General features: G+C 41.7%; 1 protein-coding gene across 4 annotated transcripts in view; it reads right to left on the bottom strand.

Annotated features, from left to right (window-relative positions):
• METTL9 (methyltransferase like 9) overlaps positions 1-22,366 on the bottom strand; it is a 50,828-nt gene that overhangs the window by 23,423 nt on the left and 5,039 nt on the right. For all 4 annotated transcript variants that reach the window (XM_023225038.2, XM_023225039.2, XM_023225040.2 and 1 more), the window contains exons 2-4: positions 13,557-13,747; positions 8,313-8,522; positions 902-1,086 (exon numbers count right to left, since the gene is read on the bottom strand). In XM_023225038.2, the coding sequence (XP_023080806.1) occupies positions 902-1,086; positions 8,313-8,522; positions 13,557-13,747 (586 nt within the window). The remainder of the gene's footprint in view (positions 1-901; positions 1,087-8,312; positions 8,523-13,556; positions 13,748-22,366) is intronic.

The raw sequence follows: 22,366 nt of genomic DNA, 5'->3' as shown, positions 1-22,366 counted from the left end.
CTTGAACCCATGAGGTGGAGGTTGCAGTGAGCCGAGATCGCACCACTGTACTCTAGCCAGGGCAACAGAGCAAGGTTCTGTCTCGAAAAAAAAAAAAAAGAAAGAAAGAAGAAAAAGAAACACTAAAGATTTTTAAACAGTAACTTGTATTATTCATAAAATAAATAATTGTATATTAATGTACATTAACTTATGAAAATGCAGGAGACTTCAAGTCATAACTTTCAAGATGACCTAAAATGCAAACCACATAAACTAAAACTACAAATTAATGTGGCATTAAGTCAGAATGGCCAGAGGTCACAGTAACTATGAAGTGATATGAAATCAACCCATTTCTTCTAACATATTCTTCATTCAGTATTGCTGAAGAGCAAGACCATGCAATCAAAAAATCAAATGTTACAGAAAGAAATGATACATGCTGCAACACATATGGTCTTCAAAAGAGAAAAAAACAAATAAGAGCATTTATCATTTTTAGAGTCTGGCACAAGAGATGCAAAACACAAAACAAAACAGCCATGACATTCAGCAAGTATATATGACCAGATTTAAAGGAACTGTTTATTGCTCGATTCAGTTGTAAAACTAGTAAATAAATGGTTCAAGTTCCATTTAAAACCAGAGATACAGATGCATTTTTGGCTTTCAATCTCAAACAGTCAGACCCAGCTAAATATTAATTATTACTACTGCAAGGGGAATGCTAGATCTCTATAAAGTCCACCTTAAGGTGAACATTAACCAAGGTGGTGTTTTACATGGATTAACTGGATTACTTTAAACTGCAGGCTATTATGAGAAATACTAGACAATGTTAAATTGTACACAGCACAAAATCACAAATACCAATAAACAGCTATCCTCGGTAACAGCCAGCCTGACTGACCACACTTACCGTTTTCCACATAGGGATGAAAAGGGAGGACCAGGGCAAGGATGACCCTGCCTCTAGTTGGCTCCAAGACACTTCTGATATCTTTTAACAAAGTCAGGGGCTGATCACAGCGGTCCAGCAAGTTCAGGCAGCTGATGACATCATACTGGAACCCTGTATTCTGCCATTCATTTATACCAAGCACTCTAGAAAAATCAGAAATAACTGTATTAACATAACATCTCTCTAAAGACATTTTTAAAAATAACTGAGATGACAGTAAAGGCTTTAACTTTGTCTTCTAAAGTAAGTTCAAAATCTTGTTATGATTTATGTTTGCAATAATGACATGGCCAGGGAAGAGAAAAATAGCAATCATATTTCTTTTTTTTTTTTTTTGAGATGGAGTCTCACTCTATTGCCCAGGCTAGAGTACACTGGAGCAATCTTGGCTCAGGGTAACCTCCGCCTCCTGGGTTCAAGCGATTCTCCTGCCTCCACCTCCTGAGGAACTGAGATGACGGGCAGGTGCCACCATGCCCAGATAATTTTTGTGTGTTTAGTAGAGATGGGGTTTCACCATGTTGGCTAGGCTGATCTTGAACTCCTAACCTCAAGTGATCCGACTGCCTCAGCCTCCCAAAGTGCTGGGATTACAGGCATGAGCCACCATGCCTGGTCCATATTTCTTTAAATTTAGCATTTCACCTATTTCCAAATCTCAACACATACGAAGTTTCCTTTACAAGAACTAATCATGTTTAGTAAGTATGAAGATGTAACCTGATAAAGTTATGAAACTAAAACATCAAATTCTTGAATATCAGTTAATGAACAAGAGTCCTGCTTTCTACCACTCATTGGAACTTAATCAAAAAATACATCATATAATTAATGTTTTCTATTCCTAGGATCCCTTCTATTCTTAAAAATGGCTGGGAGTAGTATAAAATAATTTCCATTGATAACTTATGACCTTTGAGAACATTTCTGTTCCCAGGAAAGACATATTTCATACTTGAGAATCTTCATATCTAAATAACTACACAAAAAAGGGCCAGGCACAGTGGCTCACACCTGTAATACCAGCACTTTGGGAGGCCAAGGCAGGTGGATCACGAGGTCAGGAGATTGAGACCATCCAGGCCAACATGGTGAAACACCATCTCTACTAAAAATACAAAAATGAGCTGAGTGTGGTGGTGGTGTGTGCCTGTAATCCCAGCTACTTGGGAGGCTGAGGCAGGAGAATCGCTTGAATCAGGGAAGCAGAGGTTGCAGTGAGCCGAGATCACGTCACTGTACTCCAGCATGGGGACACAGCGAGACTCTATCTCAAAACAAAACAAAACAAAAACTATACAGAAAAGATAAAGCCCAGGACATCCTATTAACACTAAGAGCATGGTTTAAAAAAAAACACTCTCGACCCTCAATCTCTCACTTTCATATACACACACAGAACACAGAGAACATTTTCAGTCCTCTATAATGTTATCTCTAGAAAGGGGGAGTTTTTATATCAAGAGTCTTTGTTAGCCACACAATTAGGCAATTTTACAAATTACTTACTCCTGCTTGGTTATACCAATCAGAATGTGGTAGGTGAGACATGTTACGATAGAGACAGGTTAAAAAAGGAAACATAAAAAAAGGATCTTTGGTAAACAAGTCTTTAGTAATGTTGAGCAGATACTGTAAGATAGCTCAGAAAATTCTAAAAGTATAATGAGGGCTGTTTTGAAACCCTCATTAGCATAATGATTTTTTATAGCATTTCTGAACAGCAGAATTTTAAAAACACAAAGCACTTAGTTTCATTTTCTTTTCAATCTATATTTTTGTCAAACTAAAGCCTCTTCCAAATAGCAGCCTAACAAACTTCCAGGGACTAGTCAGACTCCTTACTGGAGCAGGTGTTTCAATGCACTAAATACTGTTTGAAGTAAGTAGGGCATTCTGGCTTCAAAATCACTTTGTTGTACTAAGTCAACTGTAACAGTAATTTTGGAAACTCAATTTAGCTCATTCAAAGAGTTTCCAAACACTACTCAGAAGACTACTTTCAGAACAAAAATGTCATCGATTCCCATTCTAAAAAATGGAAATGAATAAAGAAAGGACTATTTGTACATACTAATGCCTTAGCTAAGCAGCCAATTTAAAGTCATAAATTGTAAAACACAAATTATATATTTGATTTTAAAAAACAAAACAACAAAAAAATCTTACGTCTATCTGCAATGAAGCAGAAGCCAAACATCATCAGCATGTTCCAATTTAAATAATCTCACTAAATCTACCTCAGAATTAGTTTCAGATAGGTAGCCTCTGTGTTGGTAATTTTGGAAGAGAAATATATGCTCATAACAGAAAATGATGACTAACACCAAGACAGTTAAATCTATACCTATAGAAGCTCAAGTGCATCCTTACTTCTGTTTTGTGATTTTTATCTGAAAACTCACTCAGTTCCACTGATGAAGACAAATTGCTTAGCCCCACTAAAACTGCCTATTAGCCCAGGAATCCTAACAAGTTGTCAGAATTTTCCTCTTTCTAAAACATATTTCTAAACCTAGAATGAGGGTATCTATTCAGCGGATTATTATTTTCAAGAAAATGAGTTAATACCTCCAGAAGGATGTAAAATATATTTCTCTTTAGAGAATGATAAAGCAGTCACGTGTGGTAGCTAACATCTGTAATTATAGCACTTTGGGAGGATTGCTTGAGCCCAGGAGTTTGAGACCATCCTGGGCAACACAACGAGACCCCATCTCTATAAAAAATTAAAAATAGCCAAGGATGGTGGCACATGCATGTAGTCCTAACTAAGCTACTTGGGCAGCTGAGGCAGGAGGATGGCTTGAACCAAGAGTTTGAGGTTACAGTGAGCTATGATTGCATCACTGCACTCCCGCCTGGATGACAAAGCAAGATCCTGTCTCAAAATAAAGGGCCAGGCACAGTGGCTCACACCTGTAATCCTAGCACTTTGGGAGGCCAAAGCGGACGGATTATCTGAGCTCAAGATTTCAAGACCAGCTGGGCAACACAGTGAAACCCCATCTCTACTAAAATACAAAAACTTAGCCAGGCATGGCAGCATGCACCTGTAGTCCCATCTACTCGGGAGGTTGAAGCAGGAGAATTGCTTGAACCCGGGAGGCAGAGGTTGTACAGTGAGCTGAGATGGTGCCACTGCATTCCAGCCTGGGCAACAGGGTGAGATTCCATCTCCCAAAAAAAAAAAAAAAAAAAGGAAAAGATGCTTTGCCATCTCAGGTTGGGAGAGCTCTAAACTTAGGAAATAAGCAATCGGTATTTTGATAAATCCTAAATAAAAAATGAAATACCAACAATATAAAGAAAACATATTGTCTTGCTGTAAAAATCAAAACCACATCCTTTAGTTTTACAATTGGGTTTTCTGACATAAACAATGACAACTTGGGAAGATAAAGGAAAAACTGGGCCATTTTCCGTTTATTGACCTATTTTTAAAACACAGAAACTTTAGCTGGGCACAGTGGCTCACGCCTGTAATCCCAGCACTTTGGGAGGCCAAGGCAGGCGGATTACCTGAGCTCAAGAACTCGAGACCAGCCTGGGCAACACAGTGAAACCTCATCTCTGCTAAAATACAAAAAATTTAGCTGGGTGTGGCAGCGTGCACCTGTAATCACAGCTACTTGGGGAGGCTGAGGCAGGAGAATCACTTGAACCCGGGAGGCAGAGGTTGCAGTGAGCTGAGATCGTGCCACTGCACTCCAGCCTGGATGACAGAGTGAGACTTCGTCTCAAAAAAAAGAAAAATTACAGAACCTTTATGTTAAAAGGCATGTTTTGCTCACACCTATAATCTCAGCACTCTGGGAGGCCAAGGGAGGAGGACTGTTTGAGGCCAGGAGTTCAAAACTGGCCTGGTCAACATAGTGAAACTCGTGTCTCCAAACATATGACACACAAACAAAACACACACACACACACGCACACACACACACACTCTCTCAAATTAGCCAGATATGGAAGCAGGCACCTGTAGTCCCAGCTTCTGAGGAGGCTGAGGTGAGAGGATCACTTGAGCCCAGGAGTTCAAGGCTGCAGTGAGCTATAATCACGCCACCTTGCTGTAACCCAGGTGACAGAGACCCTGTCTCTAAAAATGCATATATTAATTAATAATAAAAAGCCTGTTTTTCATGGCCCAGATATTGAAGAGAAACAGAAAATAGTTCTAATCTCAAAAGGAAGAAAAAAATGTAAAATTAAGCTGAAAGTCTACCTTGCCATCTTGGATTGGGAGACCTCTAAACGTAGGAAATAAAGATACCACTTCCTCGTTAAAACCTCAAACTGCACCAATGGTTACAAAATTTACCACTTTTGTGAAAATATTTTCACTTCATACTAATATTATGAAGGAATGCCAATCAGTATGAATTTCCCATGCAGGTCAAACTGCAGGTTTTTGGCTTATGTGCTGTATACGAGGGAAAAAATTAAACAAGTATTTTTTATGTGGTAGATACCTTTACATACCATGTACACTCCAGATATATTACTAATTCAAACATCTGAAGTTTCATTGAAAATTCCATTTAGACACTTAGAATAAAAGAAAAAGAAGGCTGGGGTGGTCAATCATCTGAAGATGGGTTTAACACCTTCCTCTTCAACCCACTTCAAAGCATGGATTTTTTAAAGTGAGGGGAGGTGGAATCAGATTAGGAATTCAGCCTGACTTAAGCCACTGTTATAACAAAGGTCAAAGCATTCCAAGTTTTGAAATGCCAAATTAATTTCTAACTGAAGGAAAACATGTCAATTATTACTATGCAGACCCACCAGAACCTTATCTGAGACAGACTGCTAAAGCTAAGGGGCTTTCCAATCACTCGGCTCAACTTCCTAATGTCTCTTCCTATAACATCTCTAACAGCAATTCAAACACTGACAGTGATAAGGACTTAAGACAGTTCAAGCTAGGAAGGTCGATTTCCCTAAGCTGTAACTCAACTTCTAAGGCATAGCTGTGTCTGATTATACCAAAGACTACACCTACTCCTTTCCTTCCATATAAAAATCCCACAGAGTATCTGTTCACAGTAATCTTCCCTTCTCCAGGCTAAAAATTTCCATGTTTTGCAAAAGCTCAAACCAGTGCTGCTCCAAAAGCTACACTGATGGTGTCTCTAGGGTTAATCTGCAAAAGTAGAAACATGTGGATAGGAAAGTAAGTGATTACATAATTCTTTCTCCTTTCTAAGGCTAACCAGACTTCCAAAAATATCACAGAGAAGGAGGCCGACTCCAGCTCTACCTCCCCCATTCTGCACTGAGCCAAGAGACAGAAATCTCCCAATCAATAAATGATACTGAAATAAGAATACCCTTCTTCTGGCCGGGTGCGGTGGCTCATGCCTGTAATCCCAACAAATTTTGGGAGGCCAAGGCAGGTGGATCACGAGGTCAGCAGTTTGAGACCAGCCTGGTCAACATAGTGAAACCCAGTCTCTACTAAAAATACATGGCCGGGCGCGGTGGCTCAAGCCTGTAATCCCAGCACTTTGGGAGGCCGAGACGGGCGGATTACGAGGTCAGGAGTTCGAGACCATCCTGGCTAACACGGTGAAACCCCGTCTCTACTAAAAAATACAAAAAGCTAGCCGGGCGAGGTGGCGGGCGCCTGTAGTCCTAGCTACTCGGGAGGCTGAGGCAGGAGAATGGCATAAACCTGGGAGGCGGAGCTTGCAGTGAGCTGAGATCCGGCCACTGCACTCCAGCCCAGGCGACAGAGCGAGACTCCGTCTCAAAAAATAATAACAATAAAAAAATAAAATAAATAAAAATAAAAATAAAATACAAAAAAAAATTAGCCGAGCATGGTGACATGTGCCTGTAATCCCAGCTACTCAGCAGGATGAGGCAGGAGAATCACTTGAATGGTTCTCCTGGAGGTGGAGGTTTCAGTGAGCCAAGATCATGCCATTGCATTCCAGCTTGGGTAACAGAGTGAGACTTCATCTCAAAAAAAAAAAAAAAAAATACCCTTCTTCCTAGTCTTTCAAGTTCCAGATGACCTTAATACCAAAATTAACACTGACGACTATATATTAAAAGCAAAACAAAACAGAAAATAGCAAGTATTGTTAAAGAGTGGAGAAACTGAAACCCTTGTACTACATTGCTGGTAGGAAGGTAAAATGGTGCGGCAGCAATGGAAAAGTATTGCAATTCCTCAAAAAATTAAACCCAGACTCAGCCATGTGATCCAGCAAGTCCACTTCTGGGTCTATACCCAAAAGAAGAAAAAGTAGGGGCTCAAGTAGGTATTTGTACACCCATGTTCATAGCAGCATTATTCACAACAGCCAAATGGCAGAAACAACCCAAGTATCCACTGACAGATAAATGGGTAAACAAAACGTGGTACATGCATACAACAAACTATTACTCATCCTTAAAGAAAATTTTGGGCCAGACGCCGTGGCTCACACCTGTAATCCCAGCACTCTGGATTACCTGAGGTCAGAAGTTCGAGACCAGTCTGGCCAAGTAGTGAAACGCTATCCCTACTAAAAATACAAAAAAAATTAGCCGGGCATGGTGGCATACGCCTGTAATCCCAGCTACCTGGGAGGCTGAAACAGGAGAATTGCTTGAACCTGGGAGGTAGAGGTTGCAGTGAGCTGAGATCACGCCATTGTACTCCAGCCTGGGCAACAAGAACGAAACTCCGTCTCAAAAAAAAAAAAAAGAAAGAAAATTTTGGCCCATGGTACAACATGAGTAAATCAACCTTGAGTAAACGTTGAAGACATTATGCTACATGAAATAAGCCAGTTGCAAGGAGCTAATGTATATAATTCCTCTTATACGAGGTACCCAGAATAGTCAAATTCATAGACAAAGTAGAATGGTGGTTGTCAGGGGTTAGGAGGAGGGAAAAATGGGGAGTTACTGTTTATTGGGTACAGAGTTTCCATTTCGGAAGACAAAAAATTCTGGAGATGAATAGTGGTGACGATTGTACAATGATGTAAATGTACCTAATACCACTGAACTGTACACTTAAAAATGGTTAAAATAGTAAATTCTATGCTATGTATATTTTAAAACTACTTAAAAAAATTTTTTTTGAGAATGCCAGATTCTTATTAGGGAAGAAGTCCCTTCTTCTGATCTGCCTTTTCCAAGCTATCTCTCGCTGGTCCTTTTCTTCCCTATAGTGCCAACCCCTCTGCTCCAGGAAAATACTGCCACCAGAAGATTATTTCTCTGTATTTCCAGCTACTTATGTATTAAATGATTTTTTTTAATTCCTAATCCTGGAAGATCATTTTTGATCCGTATCCTTTAAATAATATACTTTCAAGAAGAAATGCATCTAAAACCAAAAAATATATCCCATGTCTAAAAATTATACCTGTATTTCTTTTTCTGAAGCTGCCATATCATAGTTTCAGAAAGCTCGGTGGCATAGATTTCTTCAAAATGAGGGCTCATGATTTTTGTGACTTCTCCATCTCCAGCACCTAAATCAAGAAGTCTGTGGGTTTTCCAGTCTGGATTAATTTTAAGCAGTCTCTGAAATTGATCTGGTGAAAACACAAACATTGAGCCTCTTCCTAGCAACCTGAAAAAAAAAAAAAGGACAAAAATCGAAGTGTCTATGCAAATTAATCACCCCACACCATACACACACAAAGTGAATATAGTGACTCAGCACCAACAACCATAATCACTTATTACATGGTTAAGTGTTTTTTTTTTTTTTTAGACAATGTCTCACTCTGTCACTCAGGCTAGAGTGCAGTGGCACGACCTTGGCTCACCGCAACCTTCGCCTCCTGGGTTCAAGCAATTCTCCTGTCCCAGCCTCCCAAGTAGCTGGGATTACAAGCGTGCACCACCACACCTGGCTTATTTTTTTGTATTTTTAGTGGAGACGGGGTTTCACCATGTCGGCCAGGCTGGTCTCAAACTCCTGACCCCAGGCGATCCACCCGCCTCAGCCTCCCAAAGTGCTGGGATTACAGGCATAGGCCACTGCGCCTAGCCTTTTTTTTTTTTTTTTTTTCTGAAACAGAGTCTCACTGTGTTGCCCAGGCTGGAGTGCAGTGGCGCGATCTCCACTCACTGCAAGCTCTGCCTCCTGGGTTCACGCCATTCTCCTGCCTCAGCCTCCCGAGTAGCTGGGACTACAGGCACCCGCCACCATGCCCGGCTAATTTTTGGTATTTTTAGTAGAGACCAGGTTTCACCGTGTTAGCCAGGATGGTCTCGATCTCCTGACCTCGTGATCCACCCGCCTCATCCTCCTAAAGTGCTGGGATTACAGACATGAACCACCGTGCCCAGCCAAGATATTATCTTTTATATCATTTCTATGATTAGAAGACAAAGTTAATAAAATAAGAAAATGCCTCCAGATACCATTTGTCTTTGGAGTTGCAAATAATGTCCCAAAAAAGCATGGGAGAAGGGAAATAAAAGGTGGAAAGGGGAACGGATGACAGGGGAAGGAAGAAGAAATAAGTAAGAGACGAATGTGAAGAACTTAAGTCAAAATAGGAAGGAAAAGTGGAAGGAGTAACAGAAAACATGTTTATCAGTTGAAAAAGATGACAAGCTAACACAGCTAAACCACAGTAGCAGAGAAACCAAATAGGAAAAAAAAGTGATTTCAAATATGGAATTAAACCATGGATCAGGAAAAAAAAAGCTTTAGTATGATAGATTTTTAAGAGACACTAGAGAAAAGAGGGAAAAGAGTGGTCCTTGTGATGTCGGTTAATATGCATTAAAGTAGATTCATACTTATGTCAGTTTATATGGTTACAACTGTCTGGGTCCTATTATTTCTAAAGGTCCTAGAAAACACTCAAAACCATAGTAATGCCATTGAAAAAAGAGACTGAGGGAGTTTCAATGGAGATCAAAGAGAACCCTCAGAAAAGCAACTATAGGTCCAGCCAAGTCTCATGGATGCATCACCCTGGGAAATAAAATGCACTCCCTATTTTGGACTTGTTTTCTAGCTCTGAAATTCTAGTTTATCTAGGGCAGGGATTCTCAACCCTCCATGAAGCAGCAGAACCCTTTCTTTAAATGAAGTGGAACTCACAGACAATATAAGATCCTAGGAGAGCTGCTGCTGTTCGAATGAGGTTGGGAGCCCAGAAGCTGTGGCCAGCCCACTTCTAGGCCTTTCTCTGCAGCCTGAAGCAGTTCCTGAGGCACTTCCTCCTCAGACTCTGGAAAACAGTCTGGAGACCACTGGTCTAGGAAGTGGCAGGCAAACCTGTTCTGTACTGCTGCTCTCCGGAAACAATCATAAGTTACATAATGTTTGCTGCTATACAGTGACTGGAAAGATGCATGCAACATGGTGCCCAATGTAAGACCAGTTTTAGGAAGAAATACGAATAATGGAGTTCATGTAACAAAGTCCCCCTTCCTTTTCCCATTATGGCCATAGGAAAGTTTAACCAAGTTTACAGTAAATCTTCTGCCCCACAGAAATGCTAAAAAAATTGGAGAGAGAAAGACCTCAGAGACCACTAAACGTGATGCTACCGACTACAACTGCTTACCAAAGAAAATCACGTCTCATAAAAGACAAGTTGTTTTAATCCACAATTGTTCATATATTACAGTAAGAAAATAAGCAAATCTGAACTTGCTGAAGGCGTGATACAAAATTTAACACAGCAACCAGAGTCACAGCAGAAAGAGGCTACTGGTAGCATGGCTGAGGGGAGGCGAGTTTCACTCAAATACTGATGCTGACTTCCCACAGGACCAAAAGTAAGTCACAAAATAGGCATTTTGCTTAAATTTTCCCAGAGCATGCTTCCCAAGCCATCTCCTTGGGATGTGAGGAATCTTGATATGATAATTATAAAATTCTAGAACTAGAGGTCACCTGAGTTCAGATCTCACAAGTTCATCTGACTGTTCTACATTTAAAGGCACCAGAGGCTGGGCATGGTGGCTCACGTCTGTAATCCCAGCATTTTGGGAGGCCGACGTGGGAGGATCTCTTGAACCCAGGAGTATGAGACCAGCCTGGGCAACATAGTGAAACCCCGCCTCTACAAAAAATACAAAAATTACCCAGGCACAGTGGCATGAGCCTCTAGTCCCAGCTACCTGGAAGACTGAGGCAGGAGGATTGGGTGAGCCTGAGGAGGTCAAGACTGCAGTGAGCCATGACTGTGCCACTGCACTCCAGCCTAGGCAACAGAGTGAGACCCTATCTCCAAAAAAGAAAGAAAGAAGGCACTAGAGAGAGAGGGGAAGGACTGTCCTATTTCCAAAGAACATGAGCAACAGGGGCTCTACAAAAAGATGAACACTGTCAAAAAATAAATCAAAATCCATCAAGCCCAGTGTTTATCAACCAGGATGGATTTTGCCCTCTAGGGGGCAATGGGAGTAGACAGGAGAGTTTCCTGTAATCACAAGGACCTGGGGGTACTACTGCCATTCAGTGGGCAAGGCCAGAAAAGTTAGACTTCCCGTAGCGTGGGGGGCAGTCTCGCACAATGAAGAACAGTCTCACCTAAAATACCGAGCCCAGTACAAAGTTTCCCATAAACACAAACCGTGAAGAGATATGACCCTCTAATTTGGGTTTAACTTTAGTGTTTAATAACCATCCTAGGTTCTCTGGTCACAATCTAAGTTCTCTCTAGACTTAAGAGTCTATGAAGACGTGTGCCTCTTCCTTATAAAATAAACTCTGGAACATCTATTAAGTCTTTCCTTACTTAGCCTTCTCCTTTCCAGCATAAAGGAAGTTTGATAAGTATCTTAAAGTAATTGAAGACAATACCACAGTAATGATTTCTGCGAGAGATGGCCACCTGTAGTAATAATCTCCCACTGCCATGGCTGGAAAGTATTGATGGGCCCTAAATTTAATTTTTAGTTGAGAATAGGACACAAGGCAAGAGGGATTGATTGAAAGCGGTCGTAGGTTTCAGAAGAAAAAAGCAGAAGAGTTTTAAGTAAGGGAAGCCAAAGGGGTTTACTAACTGTATTGCCTCTTTGATCAAACTGTGAAATTCTAGAGCAGGGAATTTTAACCAGGGTCTTGTGGGTAGAGGAAAGGGGAAATAAAAGTTTGAAACCCCCAAAATCATACATAAAATGTTGAATGTAAGCTCTTTTTGAAGAGAGGATTCCTACCTTTTACCACTTTCAAAGAGCTACAGGACTCCAGAAAGGATAAGAATCTCTGCTACAGTGACTCATCAGAATTCCAAAGGAAGAAGAAATGGTATAGAACAGAAATTCAATATAACCAGCTTAAGGAACAAAATGTCATACCAAGTTGTATCAACTCAACTACCCATATAAAAATAACAACTGCTTGCCAAAGCAAACGTATGGCAATTTCACATAAACAATGAAGAAAATCAACTGAGAAATCTTGAGAAATGGCTTGTAGTGCCTAAAAACATACTTAAGGACCAGATGATACACTGGGGATCCAGACAGTCAGTAGAAACTGGCTCCAAACCTCAAGGGAAAAGAAAAGTGGGCTCAACCAGTGGTTTGAGTGGTCCAACGAGGCTTTTTAAGCATTGAGCCTATTGCTTTTCTCTTTGGCATTTTAGAGTCTAGGTCCTTAGGAATGCCTGAAAATATGGCCAAGAAAGGACTGGAAAATCAAAACAAAACAAAAAACTCCTAAAGCTTTTTCCATGGATGTATATGAGGGAACCACTCTGGGAAGAGAGAATTCCACAATAAGTTTATAAAACTCTGGTGAACCTACACATTATTTAAGAACAGATGCAGGACTCTTCACTCAAAATAAGCCATCATCCATTGCTGGACTAATTAGATCTCCTAAAAACAATTTGCTACTTCGAAGTATGTTTAAGGCAAAGATCTTACTTTTCAGCCTAAGGGTGTAAAGCCCTCAGCTTCAGGGCTTGGTTCCGGGAGTCTTACTACTTTGTGGTCCAGAACCAGCAGCATTCAGCATCACTGGCATCGTCTTAAGAGCTTGTTAAAAATGCAGACTCTCCAGGCGCAGTGGGTCCCACCCATAATCCCAGCACTTTGGGAGGCAGAGGTAGACAGATCACTTGAGGTCAGTTTGAGACCAGCCTGGCCAACATGGTGAAACCTCATCTCTACTAAAAATACAAAAATTAGCCAGGTGTGGTGGTACACACCTGTAATCCCAGCTACTTGGGAGGCTGAGGCACGAGAATCGCTTAAACCCAGGAGGCGGAGGCTGCAGTGAGCCCAGATCACACCACTGCACTCCAGTCGGGGCAACAGAGCAGGACTGTGTCAAAAAAAAAAAAAAAAAAAGCAGACTGTCAGGCCTAGCCCCTGACCTACGAACTCATAATCTGCATTTTAACAAGATCCCCTGGCGATTCCTATGTACATCAAAGCCAAGAAGCACCACCCTAAGTAACTCCCGCTATGAATACACATACTAATGAGGCTGTCATGTTATGGTGAATTTAAAGGGCAGCATCAGAGAAAGTTAAAACGCTGGACTAACTGCCAAGGTTCTGACTAGTAGAAGTATTGTAGCTCAGGCAGTCAACATGCTGAACAAGATAACTTTTCTTTTTGTGTTTTTCCTTTTGTAAACCTAAGGATAAAGAAAAAAAATAAATGTCCAAGATTCACTTACCCATTGATAGATGTTCTAGACATAAACAGGCTAAAAACAGATGACACAAAAGAATGATATAATTGGATAAATAGCCAGCCCGATTTCTCAATGCTGTTGTTTAAGAAGATCTGTGTTCCTTGATCAAGGTAACTCTGAACAAAGACAGCCTGGAGTGATTCGCATAATTTCTCTCTGTTGCACACATACCACTAAAAAAAAAAAGAAGAACAAAAATTAAAACACATAACCAAAGTGTCACCTAAGAAATCCAAAAACAAAACACCAGAAGACTAAATCAAATCTAAGATTTCCAAATATTACCTACCATCTCATGATACTCTGAAAATAATCATTTCTTATATAACCTATAAAATATAAAGCACTTCTTCAGACATGACTTCTCATTTCATTTTCTTACAGCCCTCAAGGTAAGTAGAGTGGGTGAGGGAAGGGTGGAGAGGCCTTTGGGTCATTCAGCTTAGTAGGCAGCAGAACAAGACCATAGCTCAGGCACTCGGCCTCCCAGCCTAGTGCTTCAGTCACTGTATCCCTGAGATTTAGAAAGCTCTGCTGGCCTCTCTTTCACTGAGATTCAACATCAGAAGGCAAACAGCTGGCAGTATCCTTGTTTTTAGATAAGAAAACAGTCACATAATCCAATGCCTTAACTCAAAACCACCAAACAAACCCAAATAGCAAAGTAAGCAACAGAATTTAACACTCCAGTGACCAAATTAAGTTGCCTTTCTTCTTGTGGGCTATTTAAAAGAGATCTTTAGAAATCTTGAGGTGTGCTTTACAAATAGGTCATATGACATTCCTACAGAGGCAACACGTGCTCAAGAAAGATTAAGAAGTTACTTAAGGTCATACTGCAATCAATGAGAAGACCAAGTAGTAACATGCTAAGAACCAGATTTCCAGGAATTGGCTCTACCCAGAATCCACATTCTAGAACAAAATTCAAGAGCTTCACCTATAGATGAAATTTATAACCTTTCATAATAAATGAGTTAGCATACCAGAGAGGTGGGGAAGCAGACTGTATATCAGCTTTAGTGTCAGCCCCCAATCAAGTCCCGGCTCTGCCCTTCCTACGTGAGCTCAGACAAATCACTTAATCTCTGAGCCTCCATTCATTTGTAGACTAGAGACATCACTGGTGTCTATCTATTCTGGTAGGGTACTACAAGGATTAAATAAGATAATGTAGGCAAGTCCTCAACATAACAAAAGCACATAGTGAGAATCCTACAATAATAATAGCAATGAGATTCCTCTAACATGGCCTGAGAAATAAGAGTAAGCCCCTTAGGTACAGTGATGAAACTACAAAGTATATCAGTTACTATTAACCCATTATCTGCCATGAAACACAAATTTTTCCCAGTCAGTCAACCGGCCAAAAGTAATTTGCTTCCCCCGACAAATATGACCTTTTATCAGCGGTAGACATCCCATAAGCGCCTGCACAATTGGTGGACCAGCTTTACAGTCATCCTAAGCTTACTAAATGTTCAGTGAAATCTTAAGTAACATTCCCGATGCTAATGTTAAAAGGAACTAGTTACAAATCAACACAAACAGACACATTAAATCTCAGAGATTAATCATTTTACAAACTCTGTTCCCTAAACTGGGTAAACCAAGCCTTTCCAGTTGTGGACTGATTTGTGCTAATTTGCCATTTCATCACAGTTATCAAAACTGCTTGGACTTCATATATAAAACTATTTTTATTTTTCCTACTCTATATGACAAGCTATGAAGCTTTTTACATTCACTGCCTACATTTTTTCCCCTCGGTCTGAAAATGTTCTCGCTTAATGATTTTCTAATTCTTAATACTTATTGTGCCTGAAGTTATGCTCCAGTGCAGGTCATAAACCGTTTTTTATTATACTCATGACCTCCTGGTGCATGTTCTGAACTCTGTAATATGGAGGCCACTCTGACTTTTATTTATTTTTTATTCTCTGAAATTGGCTAATCAAGATGAAAGCCATCACCTTGATAATAGGCAATCAGGTGCATTCTATTAATGTGGATGAGAAGTCATTCAAGTGAAACAGAGGAGCTAAGAATTCCTGGGCATCCACTTGTAAATGGACTAGAACAACAATAGATTCTGACTTCCAGAACCAAGCAGGAACTAGCACCATTAACTGCAAATAGTGCTTTCAAGCACCAAGAGGAAAACTCAAGTTTTTAATAGCATTTTTCTCAATTCATCAACATTAACACGTGTGGTTGAACCTTTACTGTTACACAGGTCTTTCAGGAAAGAAACTGCCTATTGAACAGAATGTGCTACAGAACAAAAACAGATCAAAGCTCTTCTCTGTAAAAAGAAAGGTGAAACGTATGTCCTTTCTGACCATTTGCATGACACAAATGTCGATTTCACAGCAGCATTGCCAGAAAGTGAAAACAAGTCAAATGTCCATCAAATAGTGGATAAACAAGATGTGATAATAGATTCATATAAAATAATAGCATATTCTGCCATACAAAGGAATGAGGCACTACTTCATGCTCCAACATGGATGAACCTTGACAACATTATTTTAAGTGAAATAAGTCAGTCCACAAAAGACCGCATACCGTATAATTCCACTTCTGTGAAATGTCTTGAATATGCAAATTCAGAGACAGAAAGTAGATGGCAGATTGTGGCTGCCAGGGGCTGGGGAGCTGGGACAATGTGGAGTGGCTGCTAATGGACATGAGGTTTCTTTTTGGGGTGATGAAATGTTCCAAAATTAATACTGATGATGGCTGCAGAATGCTGTGATTATACTAAAAATCAATGGATTGCACTCTTCAAAAGGATAAATTTCATGGTATGTGAATTATATCCCAATAAAACTGTTTCTTTAACACACACACACCCCTCCCTAAATATGTAGGTGGCAGTTAGATCTTCCAGAAATTAAAAGTGACCTGAAAACATAAGTAACCTAGCAAACCTCTTAAAATACAAATTTTAAATGCAAATCTGATCACATCACTACCCTGCTTAACAGGAACCTTAGGATAACATTCAAAATGCTTAATATGGCTTACAAGGCCCTACACGATTTTTGTTCATTCTATGTCACCAGCCTCACCTCATGACATTCCCTACCAACCCATGACCCCTGGACCCTCACTCCATCACACTGTTCCACCCCTTCCTTCTTTTTTCTGGAAGGCCCCTTTCCCGTGGCTGTCTCACATGGTATTTGCTCTGCCCCCCACATTTCCCGCCACCTAACCCACTCTCTCTTCACCTGGTTCGTTCAACTTCAGCCTAAATATTTCCTAGGTATATTTTCCTTCAAAAAGAAAATATACCTAGGAAAGGCTAGGCTAGGCCCCCTGTTCTAATACCCTTTCATACATCCCATTTGTCCCTTCGGTAATATTTACAATCTCTGGATTGAATAATTGCAGACAATTGCATGTTCAGTGCCTATCTTCCTAGGTAGACTGAGAGCTTCATAAAGGCAGAGAAAATGAATGGCTTCAGTACCTGGCACAGATACAGACAAACAATAAGTGTTCATCTACAGGCAGTCTAAATAGATAGAATTTGGAGTTTCTAACAAAATCCTAAGGAAACATAAGGATAACCACAGAGACTGCTGCCATGGGGTTTCTGTCAATTTCTCAAACTCTGCAAGGCCTTGCTTAAACCTAATTTTGCAAACAGTGGTTAAAGCTACCCACTCACCACAAAATTACATTACCACAAGCAAGGAAGCAAGCGATGAAGGAAGACACCAACTGAGCACCTATCATGCACCAGGCACCAAGCCAAGTGCTTTACATTTCATTTACCACCTTGCAACTTCTGAACAAATGGGAAGTCTAGGGTCTCTAAGCAGCTCCAGCTGATTCAAGCTCCTGCTCCAGGTACCCGTTGTTTTATAAGCGTTTCTTTCAAAGAAGCTTCTCTTCGCCTAACTCTATCCAGTGTGTCTGCTAAAGAAAAGAAAGCAGGACTATCCTGCCAATTAAACAGCACTAGATGTGTGTAGAGAAAAGACAATCTGGTCTAGATAGTAACTGAAGTCCTGTAAGCCAGGGTTTCTCACCCTTCACACTACTGACATTTGGAGCTGAATGATCCTGTTTCAGGGGCTGGCCTGCACATTGTAGGCTGTTTAGCAGCATTCCTAGCACTTACCCATCAGGTTCCAGTAGCACTACCCCAAGGGACAGCCCAAAATGTCCCAGGCATTGCCAAGTGTCCCCGGGAGGCAAAACTGCCACTGCTTGAGAACCCATACATGGACTTACCCACAAAATGTCACTGTACTGACTCTCCAGTAATGTTTCCCACTATCCCAGCTTAACTATGGTCTAGGGACTCCAGCTGACTGAATTAGAAGATGGACTTGCTCGCCTCAGGGAACCCACATTCCAGAGTGAAAGTAAAATTAGAAACCAAGGGAAACAAGTAATGTGACTATGATCTTGAAGAGGAGCTTCAGAGCCTTAAAGGAGCAGTCACCTTGCCCTTAAGGTGAAATACCAAGGAGAGAGAAAATCTGCAGGAACCCCTGTAACCCAATGGGCAGGCCTCCTGGTTTCGCCTCTCTCCAGACAACCCAGCTTAGATAGAAAGCCATGCTGAGCTCACAGCACTGGGCGGCTTGTCTGTAGGCTCCCGTGTACTTTCAAGCAGGTGAACTCTTTGGTTTTGTTTGTTTGTTTGTTTGTTTTTGAGATGGAGTCTCCCTCTGTCGCCCAGGCTGGAGTGCAGTGGTGCGATCTTGGCTCACTGCAACCTCCGCCTCCTGGGTTCAAGCGATTCTCTCGCCTCAGCCTCCCAAGCAGCTGGGATTACAGGCACCCACCACCCCACCAGGCTAATTTTTGTATTTTTAGTAGAGACGGGATTTCACCATGTCGGCCAGGCTGGTCTCAATCGCCTGACCTCAGGTGATCTACCTGCCTCGGGCTCGCAAAGTGCTGGGATTACAGGTGTGAGCCGCCGTGCCCAGCTGCAGGTGAGTTCTTTGAATGTGTACTCCTCAAAGACTACAGAAACAAAGGTACACAGGCAAGAACAAAGTACTATGCTCGTTAAATTCACACACTGACAGGACTACGTGCCCACCCTACTGTGAGGCTGGACTCCTTGGCTGGAGCCTATCATATCTGAAAAAGCATCTTATTAGCATCTGCCTTTAAAGCTCACTCAAATGTTGTTCGATCTAAATAAACAAGGAAATCTTTTAAATGACAAACTCTAATCAAATGAGAATGATTACATTCAGCCATCTGCCGATGCCAAGTACAGAACAGGATGTGATAACTAAACACAACATCTAAAAATTACAGTAAATAGCAATATTCTCCCTACTGGCAACACAACTGCAAAGACACTAATAATTGGCCAGGTGGTAAACAGCCAAATCAGGTGGCTGCCAGGCGTTCTGAATACATGTCTGACAGTATTCGCCAAAGTGATTAAATATTAGGTCATATTGTGTTAAAAATTTCCTGGCTGGCTACGGTGGCTCACACCTGTAATCCCAGCACTTTGGAGGCCAAGGTGGGCAGATCACTTGAGGTCAAGAGTTCAAGACCAGCCTGGCCAACATGGTGAAACCCTGTCTCTACTAAAAATACAAAAATTAGCCAGGTGTGGCGGCAGGCACCTGTAATCCCAGCTACTAGGGAGGTTGAGGCAAAAGAATCACTTGAACCCGGGAGATGGAGGTGGTAGTGAGCCCAGACTGTGCCACTGCACTCCATTCCGGGTGACAGAGCAAGACTCTGTCTCAAAAAAAGAAAAAAAAATTTTCATTAAGCCCATGAACTCCTCCTAACATTTATATAACATTATATATATATATTTATATATATATATATAAACAGTTTTATATGGTTGATGAATCACTCATTCAAAGCAGGAATGCAATTTTCCTATAAAATTATATTTGCTAGGCCTGGCGCGGTGGCTCAAGCTTGTAATCCCAGCACTTTGGGAGGCTGAGACGGGCGGATCACGAGGTCAGGAGATCAAGACCATCCTGGCTAACCCGGTGAAACCCCGTCTCTACTAAAAAATACAAAAAACTAGCCGGGGGAGGTGGCGGGCACCTGTAGTCCCAGCTACTTGGGAGGCTGAGGCAGGAGAATGGCGTGAACCCGGGAGGCGGAGCTTGCAGTGAGCTGAGATTCGGCCACTGCACTCCAGCCTGGGGGACAGAGCGAGACTCCGTCTCAAAAAAAAAAAAAAAAAAATTATATTTGCTAATCAGACCAAAGAATATGGTTAAAAGTTTTTCTGAAATTATTTTTGGAGTTTATCAACTAATCAAACATGTGATATATAACATATCCAAAATACAACATTCCCAAAATACAAAGGATTTAAGCACACTAGCAGAGTCAGAAAGTCATTTTAAAAACCGACTGATTTTAGATAACATGGTATAATAAAAAATACAGATTTGGTCTTTGTCCCAGGTTCCTGATAGAGTTCCTAAAACCCTTGGAGAATCTCAGGATGATAAGGATATCTTTTGTATGCTAACAAGATGACTCCTGATAGGGGTGGGAGACCCAAATAGCTTCAGGATGGGGACCAGGCTGTGGGTACAAGGTTCAAACTTTCAGCCCCACCTTCCAATCTCTAAGGATGGGAAAGGAGTTGAAGACTGAGTCCAATCATGCCTATGTAATGACACCCCTAAACTACGGGGTCCTGGGAGTTTTTGGGTTGCTGAACACATTGATCTGATGGTTGGGTGGCTCATCGGAGGAAAGAGAAACTCTACACCACCTCCCACACCTCACCCCATGCACCTCTTCCACTCAGCTGTTCCCCAATTGTATCCTTTGTAATAAACCAGTAAACCTAGGTGGGTTTTTTAAATTATTATTTTGAGACAGAGTCTCGCTCTGTGGCTCAGGCTGGAGTGCAGCGGCACGATATTGGCTCACTGCGACCTCCGCCTCCAGGGTTCAAGCGATTCTCCTGCCTCAGCCTCCCCAGTAGCTGGGACTACAGGTGCCTGCCACTACGCCCAGCTAATTTTTTGTATTTTTAGTAGAGATCAGGTTTCACTGTGTTAGCCAGGATGGTCTTGATCTCCTGACCTCATGATCCACCCACCTCAGCCTCCCCAAGTGCTGGGATTACAGGCGTGAGCCACCGCGCCCAGCTAATTTTCTGTATTTTTAGTAGAGACCAGGTTTCACCATGTTAGCCAGGATGGTCTTGATCTCCTGACCTTGTGATCCACCCACCTCAGCCTCCCGAAGTGCTGGGATTACAGGCGTGAGCCATTGCGCCCCTAAGTATTTTCCCAAGTTCTATGAGTCACTCTGTTGTAGGAAATTATGGGGTGGGGTGGGGTAGGGTGAAGGTAGAGTTGTGGGAACTCCCAAATTTGTAGTCAAGTTGGACAAAAGCACTGGTAGCCTGGGGACCCAGGACTTGCAGCTGGCCTCTGAAGTGAGGGCAGTCTTGTAGGACTGAGCCCTTAACTCTGTAAAGCGTGACCCTAACTCCAGGTAGTTAGTGTCAGAACAGGATTGAACAATTAAACACCCACTTGGTGATGGAAAAATAGAGAATGGCTGATGTCAGGAAAAAAAGACAACATATGTAAGAATCTTTTTTCAACTTTAAGCCTTACAAAAAGCATGCACAAACCAGATAAAGGCCAGAACTTCAAGCAGCTGTCCTGTTCTCATCTAATTCACAAACGGCAAAATCTTCAACTAGCATTGTGCACACAGCTACCTAACTTCAGTGTCCACACAGAGTCCTCAACAGAATGAGGGCAGTTTCCTATTCAGAAGGTAAGCCTAGGCCTGGAGCAGTGGCTCACACCTGTAATCCCAGCACTTTGGGAGACTGAGGCAGGAGGACTGCTTGAGGCCAGGAGTTTGAGAGCAGCCCGAACAACATGGCAAGCCCCTGTCTCTACAAAAAATTTAGAAGCTACTCAGGAGACCAAGGCAGGAGGATCTACTGAGGCCAGGAGTTTGAGGCTGCGGTGAGCTATGATCGGGCCACTGCTTTCCAGCCTGGGTGACAGAGCCAAAACCTGTTTCTAAAAAACAAAAAACAAAAATGAAGGCAAGCCTATTTTTACCACCCCACAGACGACACAAGGTTTACTAGGAGGGGCATCATAAAGCAGGAGAAAATGTGTTGCCTTGAAACCAGACAAAGCTAGATGCAAAGCCCAACTCTATCATCCATTAACTCTGCGCTATTGAGCAAGTCTCTTATCTCTCTCAGCCTCACTCTTCCATATGTAAAGTGCGGATGATACCACCAACCTCCGAGAGTTCTATGAGGACCACTGGGGATAATATATCTGAAGTGCCTGGCACACAATAGAAGGCCAGTAACTGTTCATATTTCCTTCCCCTTTCTCTCCAAGGCAAGGGCTGGTCAGAGGAGAAGTGCAGTTCAAGGGAATGCCTAAAAACCACACTGTAGGTCTGGGCATCCAGCCACTCTCAAAAGAAATGGGTAATCAAAGACCCAAGGCATTCAGTGCTACCAAAAACAATCAGAAAAGCTCCACTGCTCAGGGTCTATGAACACAGAATCTTTCTGAGTTGGCCAGACCAACTCCATCAACAGACCTTGACAGTTAAGGATTCAAAACTCACATTCTAAGATTTTACAACGCAATCAACTCAGTCCAGACATTTCACCATAGACACCTTGCATTTAAGCACAGCACAGGAGTAAACATTCAGACCATTCACCATTTTCCCACAAACAATAATAAACCCAACCCATAACCTCTTTGTGTGAGATTTCCATGTGTAGAGTGATAGGCACCCTCATATCCATGACGGGAATC

The sequence above is a fragment of the Piliocolobus tephrosceles genome, chromosome 17 (genome assembly GCF_002776525.5).
Source record: "Piliocolobus tephrosceles isolate RC106 chromosome 17, ASM277652v3, whole genome shotgun sequence".
Taxonomy (NCBI): domain Eukaryota; kingdom Metazoa; phylum Chordata; class Mammalia; order Primates; family Cercopithecidae; genus Piliocolobus; species Piliocolobus tephrosceles.
The sequence above is the reverse complement of the archived record's forward strand: the minus strand, read 5'-3'. Positions and strand labels throughout refer to the sequence as shown.